This window comes from Argiope bruennichi, chromosome 3 (genome assembly GCF_947563725.1).
Source record: "Argiope bruennichi chromosome 3, qqArgBrue1.1, whole genome shotgun sequence".
Lineage (NCBI taxonomy): Eukaryota > Metazoa > Arthropoda > Arachnida > Araneae > Araneidae > Argiope > Argiope bruennichi.
This window is the reverse complement of record NC_079153.1, coordinates 108,028,750-108,038,884: the sequence shown is the minus strand read 5'-3', so window position 1 is coordinate 108,038,884 and position 10,135 is coordinate 108,028,750. Positions and strand designations below refer to the sequence as shown.

General features: G+C 24.6%; 1 protein-coding gene across 2 annotated transcripts in view; it reads left to right on the top strand.

The window, feature by feature from the left end:
• The first annotated feature begins 354 nt into the window (after positions 1 to 354).
• The window catches only part of LOC129962520 (mucin-2-like), a 49,227-nt gene continuing 39,446 nt past the window's right edge, over positions 355 to 10,135 (top strand). For both annotated transcript variants that reach the window (XM_056076272.1, XM_056076271.1), the window contains exon 1: positions 355 to 540. In XM_056076272.1, coding sequence (XP_055932247.1) covers positions 414 to 540 — 127 coding nt within the window. In that variant the 5' untranslated portion in view covers positions 355 to 413. The remainder of the gene's footprint in view (positions 541 to 10,135) is intronic.

Below are 10,135 nucleotides of genomic sequence, written 5' to 3'. Positions count from 1 at the left end.
AAATATATGGCAATTTTGTCTCGTCTGAGATCAGCAATTACCACAGCCGATCGCTCGCGTGACGAACTTGTTACAGACACCTGAAACATTTTCTCCAAATTAGTCAGTACATTGTACAATACTTCCGTCGGCCACTTGCACACCCCACCCACTCTGGTGATGATACCTGGATAAAAAAGTGAGAGAAGAAAATTCCAAATCTTCCCGGCACGCTGCTTGGCTGACACAATCACTGATGCATGTCAATGGATCCTCCCCGGCAAACAAGAAGAAAAAGAAAAAAAGAAAAATTGACCCTGCCTATAAAAGCCTGAAGTGTGCCGGAAAACCGCCTTCGGTTTGTGTACAGTTCGGTAGCACACCTGTGGCAAGAGCGCATTCTGAAATCATTCACATGGGCCGGTGATAGGAGAATGAGACACACATTCAGTAGCTCTTCTCATCAGTTAGCGAACGTTCATCGACCGTTGAGGATGGCACAGTTCATCTGGTCTGCCATCATCTTCCTCCCGCTGTTGGGATACCTCTCTCGAGCACAGGGTGAGTAGACGAATCGAAACCCCTTTGTTTTAATTGGCTGTTTCAAATTACAATGGATTAAATCGAGTTTTGATTTGATGGATATATTCTTCTTATAGCCCAATAAATATCTTGAAAGAGCTAAAAGAGCTATTCTAAAGAAGAAAGAGAAAGAGCTATTCTAATCTTTCCAGAATTTTATATTAAAAAAAAGTTAATTTTTTAAAAACCGGTATCACGTCAATTGAAGAACTTTATTTGAAGTAAAGAAATCTCAGAATTTCATTCGTTGGGTTTGATAAAGAGATTCTTCAGGTTAAGAAAGCAATGCAGAATAACTTTTAGAATACAATGTTCCAAGAAGAAATGAAAATAAAATTTAATTAATTCCAATAACTATAAACATTAATATATATTGATTAATTTCAATAACTATTACTTGTCTTATAACCAAAAGCTAAGTGGAATGAACAATATAATTTCTTTTCTATTTTTGGAAAATTTTCTGAAGATAAATTTAGGATAAATTGACCGTTGGCTTAATAGATTATTACGTTCTTGCCATGCTGAATGTTTTATTCTATCTTAAAATAACCAATCATGCATAAACTGCTTTTTGTTATGCAGTGACATAAGCAGAATTATAATTTTTAAAGATTGTACAACGGATACTTAAATTATATAATGTCAATATAATCTTTAATCTAATTATATAATCGAAATCTAATCTTTAATCTCACATCTTTCTCAATTTCCAATTAATAAAGAAATAAATCTCCTCAATAATCATGAACAATCTATTTCAATTGTTTGATATTATTAATAGATCATGATCAGTTCATCAATATTTATGACATGGCAAATAAATTAATGGATACTTGAAGAGACAAATTAGCTTTTTTCTTTTGTGAGGCTAATACTATATCGCCACAAATAAAGTAAAGATGGCTAAATCAAACGCTAACAAAACCCTCAATCAAAAGAAAAAACATGATCTTTCTCAATGACTTGAATGATAATTAAGAGCTGCCTTGAACCGAGTGTTACTTTCGAGGAAATTCGCAGTCTGAATGGCAATGGCATTCACTGGCTATTCATTACCAACTTTCTCTTTCAACCTGATGATGAATGCAATAAAGAATGTTGTGATGAATGTAATTATGCGGCGCCAGACTTTCAGGAGACCTTAAAGATTTACTTAATGCGATAACTATTTTATTTTCGAAAAGAAATGCTATGTTGTTATGCCTACAAGAGTTAAGTTCAAAGTCGTGTGAATGTTATGGATGTTTTACTCTAACACAGGTTCAATGAGTTCAAAGTCTTAATCATTTATTGGCTTATCTAAGAATGCTAAGGAATTACATTTATTTTTTTTGTTTAATAAGTATGGATGTTTTATTTCGATTTTTAAATTTTAATGATATCTCTCTTTATTTTGAAGATCGGTGTCTAAGTTCTTATCTAATTTATTCAAGTAATGCTTGTTAAATCAGTTTAAAGTCACAATAATCCTGCTTATCTCTGATGTAAACAAATGAATAAAATCTGATTTTTTTTAAATAATGCGTGCTTTTAATTTAACTGAATATTAATTAACCTTTTTTAATTTATGATGCTATTTATATATGTTGTAAATTTATATATTAAGATAATTTTGATTCACATGAGTTCAAGTTCTTTTCTTCATAACTGCATTATAGAAACATTCTAAAGATAAGCATAAATTTTTTTTTATATATATTTGTGCAGTTTCGACTATTATTTTTAAATTCAATATTAAGATATGTTTGTATAAGTTTGAGGTTTTTTCAATTTTTAAAATCTTATTTAACATTTAAATAATGTTAATTGAATTCGATATTTTTAAAATCCTTTGTATGCTTTATTCTTAAATTTTTTTAAATATAGTTTTTAATGTCAGTACAGTTTTTTTAAATTTTTATTTCTTAAGATTTAAGAAGGCTTTGTTATTATTATGATATCTGATTTCGATATCTTTTTTTATCTCTGGTAATTACAGAGTGTCCTTATGTGTCCTTTCCTCCTTTTCAAAATAATTTGTCCTGATAATGGTAATTTTATAAGTTTAAAATCTTAGATTCTTTTTTAGCTAGTTTAGTTTTTCAGTTTTTATTTTATTTCATTTTTCTTTTAAATCTAAACCCAATACAGATTGAATTTTTTTTGTTCTTTTATGTCTTTATTTTCAGTAACAGTTTTATAGATTCGTTTATAAAGAATTTAGAACAATCAAATTATCCAATAATTTAATTTATTTAAGAAATTTATAACTTAAGTTAATTTATATGAAAGTACACTAGTAAACTAATATATAAGAAATTGTACACCAAGAATAAAACAAAACATAATGACAAAAATTATTAGAAATTTAGATTAAGTTTCACAATCGTAATTAGACAAAAAAAAATCACATAATGAATTTCAAGAAAGGTAATCAATAAGAACATAAATTTTTAAGATAAAAATTTATTTTTATTATACTGATAAGAATTTTTGAAGAATCGGATAACCTTTTTAAAAAAAACATTTTGAATAAAATTATCATTCTTTTTTGCAGCAAAAATCAAAATAGGCAAATTTTGTTTGTAAATCAGAGTTATTTACTTTCAAATAATTTTATTATTCACTTAATTCTTCAGTTTAAGTATGACCTCTACAGAATTTCTTATACATCATTTCTTGAATTACAAGTAAAAGATTTATCTGTCCTTAAATTATCAACATATTAACCTATCTATCATATATAAGCATAAAATCATTTATTACAAAAATAATCTCTGCTTCTGATAGGTAGTGATAACATTTTCATTTTTATATGCCATCATACATTAAAAAACTATGTGTAGATAGATTATAGATAGAATTTTGTTATTAGCTTAAGCTCAATGTTATTTATATATTTTTCCAAGACTAATGTTATTCATTTTTAAAGATTAAATCCATTTAAGATTCATATTCTGAAGATTATTCTTTTACATCACTTTATGAAATTTATATATATATATATAAAATAACAGCAATGAACAAAAACATTGTAATAATTCTTCCATGGTTTATTTAAAATAGCTCTACTACTTTCATCATTATAAGTGATGATAACCTTCAAAAATAAGTGCGAATGAAAACTTTTTAGCTGAAAACTGATAATTTAAATTTAAAATAATTAAACTTTGTTCTATTATTTGCTATACATTCTATTTTGTAATCTTTGTAATGTTTTGTTAAAAATTATCTTTTAAAATTTCTTTCGATTTCTGTGAAACTCTCCTTTTGATTCAAATGAAGATTAGAAAAAAAATTCTCTTGTTTTTCTGAGATGTTCCTATGAATTTTATATATTGCTTTTGCCTTAAAGCTGATCTAAATTAGATTAGAAATTAATATCTAATTTATCGAAATATCAAATTTTATAACGATTAAATTATTATACTATGAATCTTTATTCTTAATTTTTTATTATATTTGTCTGGTCATTAGTTATATATTTGTTTATGTAAAATAGTAAAGAAAACGCTCAAAAGGAGAAATATTTATATTAAAAAAAATACTTCAATCTTCTTTTTGCTGGTTAATATCAAAATTTAAACTTTTACTTACAATTTTTTTTATTTTATTCTTACCAAGGTTCATTCATTATTGAAAAATTTGATTAAATCTTATCTACTTGAAAATAACTAATAATTAAATTACTTTGAAATAAGTGCAATGACATACAGTATATTTATGATAGTGAATAATTTGTAATGGAAACTAAGAATTTTCAAATATTTTTAGATGAATTTAAGCCATATTTTTATACAATGGCATAAAAAATATATGGTCGAAATTCGTAAATAAACTAAATGAAATTAATCTTATACTAGTAAACATAGTGAAAGTGAAAAAGTTTAATTAAGAAAAAAATGAGCAAAAAATTCTAATATTTAACAATAATAATCAGATCCGTACTATTTGAAATTCTTATTTATACTTTGAAGGCATTATTACTGATTTAAAAATAATTTTACTGTCGGCAATGTCATTGAACTATTGCCATATCAATTTTTAATGAAATCAACAAAAAAAAAGCAAAAAAAACCCACTTTTTAGAGGCTTAAAGAGGAATTTTTTTTCTAATAATAACATAAATATTAAAGATATTTCATTAATTTATTTACCATTCTTCGAAGAAATAAAAGTGAAACGATTTACTGCCACTTTCGATTATTTAAAGCTGAGGCAACAATTGTATTACTGCATTGTACGTCAAAATTCTGTATGCGATTCTATATACTCAAAACATTTAAGTAATTATAAGTAATTAATTATAAGTAAGTAAGTAATTATAAGTAATTAATTATAAGTAAGTAAGTAATTATAAGTAATATTATAAGTATTATAAGTAATTAATTATAAGTAAGTAATTATAAGTAATAAACATATTATAAGTAATAAACATATAAGTAATTAATAAACATATAAGTAATTAATAAACATATAAGTAATTAATAAAAGTTAAAGTTACATTACTTTAACATTTTATTTTTATAGCAAATTTCCTTATTAGATTTATTCAAATTTTGAGAAAGATTTGATTTTCAGATTTTTTCAAAATATCTAAAATGAATAAAGTCATTATTTTTTTAAGCAGATACATTCAACTTTTACATTAAAATTATATATATATATATATATATATATATATATATATATATATATATATATATATATATATATATATATATATATATATATATATATATATATAACAGAGAATGATATGCTCGAATTAAACATAAGTAAAAACTGTTATATTAGGACTAAAACTTTGGAAAGTCATATAAAAAGTCCTAGATATTAGTATCACATATATTCTTACTTTCATAACTAATGTTTAGAAAAATTCAATTAAACAAAATATCGCTACAAATATGAATAAATATGAAAAAAATGAATCTTTTATAAAGCTTTTAACTGATTTGCCAATTATTTAAACTTCTGTTATTTGCATTAATAAAAATAATTTTTATATCTACACATATCATGTTACTGAAAAAAAGGTCATTAATATTCCTTTCTTTTTGAAAAGTTAATTTTGCTAATATTTATTAAATACTTTCATATAATAAGTACGAATTGCAAAAATTATTCTGATATTTTTTTTAATATGATTCTAATTTACCATATAATATAATAATTTTTCTCGATTTCAACTTATATTTACTTCAATAAGAAATTCCATTTGAATCACCACCAGTACAATGTTCCCGAGAATCATTATTTTTATTTAATTATTTTCGACAAATGAGCAAATTAAATATCTTAAGCATTTCAAATGTTACTAGTGTTTTCTCATTTCAAATTGTTTAATCATAGCAATAAGAAATTACCGAAAAGTATTTTCGTATCACATTTTGAATAAATCAACTCATCTGTAAGAAGTACCAAATTTTTAAAATATTCAATAATATTCTCTTGTAATTTTTTAATATTCGTAATATTGTATTATGCGTGACAAATATGTAATCTATTTTGGAGCTCTTTAAAAGTATATATCAGTTCTAACTGTTTTTATCAAAAACTTTTATTTAATTAATAATTTGTTTGACAGCTAATACTTTAAAAGTTATTATTTTCGGTACAAATTTCTACAGAATAATATACTTAAGTGATATTAAATGCAATAAAAAATATAGGGTTTCATCGGACTCCCACTATTTTTAAGGTTCCAAACCAGCAGAGGATTATTAAATAATAATAACTAAACATATTAAAAACAAATGTAAGAAGGAGAATTCCTTTTTATATTTTATAATTGCTTTCTAAATCGCCTATAGTTTATCAATGTTTTTGCGTACTGAAGAAAAGAAAATTAATGAAATATTTAGAATTTCAACTGAAAATTATGTTCCGAATAATATATGTGATGATGTTTCCTTCTTTTTCTTTTCTTTCTTCTTGTTTTTGAATAAAATGGTAAAACCAAATGTGATGTGAAAGATATCCGTTCACTATCTTTCTTCACATAACCCGAAAAATAATAAAACCTAGATATGCATCATCTATTAGAGATAAGAATTGAATTCATTTAAAATTCAAAAATAAATAAATCATTCAATAGAGAGGAAAAAAAATATTGAAATGGAGATGGAAACTGAAATCATGCTTAGAATTTCTATTACTTAAGTATGCTTTTATTGTACATAACAGAACCAATAAAATACAATAAAGAATCAAACCTCATAAATTTAAGCAAGAAATCGTGCATTTAAAGACGTGCTTTGTTTGCTAACATTTCAATTGATATTTGTTCCAAATTCTACATTATACAAAAGAATTCTAAATATATAATAAAATATTTTAACTTACGATCACTAGACTGGGAAAAAAATTCATGGAATCATTTCAATTCACTGTTGAAAGCATTCTTTGTGAATGCTGAAAGTTCATTTCATTCAAAGGACATGTCTTATTAGAATTTTTATTCTCCGAGTAATACCGCAGACATATTACAATAGCATTTGCTATTGTAATATATCATATCATTTTTGTATTAATATATTTTCTGCACTAGTTTCTAAAATTAATACAATAATTAACATAAAAAGTTAGTAAAAATAAGCAAAATTCAACTTTAAATTTCCAAACACTTAACTACAGTTTATAAATCTTATCGAAAATTTATAAAACGCAAATATTTTGCCAAATCTTTAATAATGACTTGCTTCGCTATTCATATATAAGCAATACATTTTTTTTTGTCAAGATATAATTTATTTTGACTTAATACATAATATGTTTTAAAAGAAACTTTACTGATCCATTCTTCAGAGGAGCATTAAAAGCTTTCTGTCACTATTCTCTTGATACAACACAGACTCTATATATGCGATAGATACTCTAGATATAAATTTATCTCTAGAGCGTAAATGATGCTTTTTAAAAGCACTGAAAAGATAATATCTTCAGAAACTACAAACGAACCATATAATTAATCCCAATATATTAAATTCTAATTCAACCATATATTAAATTCCAATTCAAAAATTAAAATGAGTAAATAAAGTTTCATTTATCATTTTACTTTCTTTATCCTGCATATTGAAGACTTAAGAAACAGTAACAGTGTTATGCGAGGTTTTTTTTTAACTTAAAATTGGTTATTGATCGGAAAAAAAATTATCATAGTAAAATTTTAATAACTGTACAATTGACAATAAAAGGAATCCGTTGATATTTCACTCTAATGTCCAAAATTAATTACTTATAAATTTTGTAATCTTCCCATCATAACCTTATAGAAACTTCCAATATAACTTATGCTCATTGTTTTTATGGAAGCTAATAATTAAAAATTATTTGAATAATAATTATATTCTGTTGTATTCAAGTACTTAAATTAATAAATATGCACAACCGTCATGTTGCTTTGTATTCTGTCAAATTAATTAACATTTTTAAAGAGACATTTTGTTCCAGTAAGATGTTTTCAATTGAAATCAAAGTAATTTCAACTAATTTAAGAGTGTTATATTTAACATTAGCTGAAAAACTTAAGATTCTGCCTTTTTCTTAAGCTATTCAATATTCAAATGACAAGCTTGATATCAAACCATATACAAATATGATAAGAGCAGATTTATCTCTTTTTCCAATTTTCTATTTTTTGAATTTTATACAATGCATTAAAAAAATCCAATAAAATAACATTATCATAACAAAAATTGGCATAATTAATTCAAAAAACGAACATTACCATAATTAATATAAAGGTAAACATTACCATAATTAATATAAAGGTAAACATTACCATAATTAATATAAAGGTAAACATTACCATAATTAAGTGAAAAACTAACATTATCATAATTTAAACTATTATCAATGATAACTCATGTTGATTATATATATATATGAAATTACGTGTACATGATGCAATATATCTATTTGTACGTTGCGAGTTATCAGAATCAGAGTTATATTCAATGAGTATAATAACTTTAAATAAATATAGTTGTGTAGTTCAGAACATAAATAAATGTAATTTAAAACAAAATGCTGCTAAGCAATTATTTTTAATACATTAAGATCATAATTAGAATCACTTTATTGAGCGTACAGTTACATCCACAGTCACCAACGTACTTTTATTTTGAATAGTCATTCATTATAAGTATATGAACTTGAAAACTTTCACAGACTTGAACTTCACAAAAAGCAGATAAGAAATATGAAAGCAACAGTAACAATCACTAAACCAGGAAGTTGCCTGAAAAATTTTTCATTGTGCTAGTCAAATAAACACTAATTAGTGGTCATAGTGACTGATGTTTACTTCAAAATTTGGCGCTAACAATGAATTTCGCGTTTCTCTTTTGGATGAATACAATTTACATATCTGGTGACCGTTAAAAAGTGACTTTCCAAGGACTGAAACAATACCCTACTGATAACCTTTGAACTCGTCTGTCGGTTTAGTTGGCACTTAAGTCATATTTTAAAAAGGTAGTTGGAATCTTCAATGATAAATTACTTCCTCATCATTGAAGAAAAGAGTTTGAAATATTTTATTTCAAGCTCTCTTGTAAATAGCACAAGAAACATCAAAACAAATATCAAACATATACAGTGTAGAATCTTATACTAGTCTTCCATTTAATCATTGAAAATTTGTTTTTCCAATTTCCTTTTTGATGGTGAAACTTCCTTTTGCAATTCATGCAAAAGAAGATTTCTTTTCTTTTGGAATTATCTGCTGTTGGAATAAGGAAATTCACATCTCAACATTATTATTATTTTGGAATTTTTCTTTCTTTCTGCTTTTAAAAATTTCAGACGCTATATTCATTTCTAAATAAATTGTAACTGTTTTGATTTATTACCATTCTGTGAATGGGAAGCCAGTTTAAGGAAGTTTAGAAGAAGAATATGTAAAAACAATATTTGACTATAGCATTAAAACATATTAAAGTATTTTTCATCAATAAAAATGATGAAACAATAATAATTATTATTTGCATTCTGTGTCAGTTTAATAAGGTTTAAAGCTCAATGACCTTTTAAACCTTTTATAATTGGGCTCAGTGTTTGTGCAATAATTTTCATAAACCTTTTGTATGCTTTACATTTCCGGATTTAAAGAACATAAAATATAAAAAAAATGAAAAGCAGAAATAGTTAATGACAATAAAATGACGAATAAAAATTTTTTTAAATAAAATGATAGAAACAGTTTATTTCATTATTAGCTCATATTTATGTAGTTCTGTTTATTTCTTGATTTTTTTAATGTAACGAAAAAATGCTATAAATATGGGATAATTGAAGGTGGTGGTATTTATGATGTCTTTATGACCAATTTTATTTGAGCTGGTTTATTTTCAACCTTGGTTCGAAGTAATTATTACAATTAAAATAAATTTCATTTTCAATAAAAGATTATATGAAGTTATACAATGAAGAGTTCGCTTCAAAATACATATTTTGAGCTGTTTTCAGACACAATTACTGAAAAGGATTCCCATTTCGAATTTTTTTAAAATTGACATGATCTTGTAAGCAGTGCTATTCATTAGGCCTGATTCTTGTCGTCATAAGATTGTGTTTGGTTTCT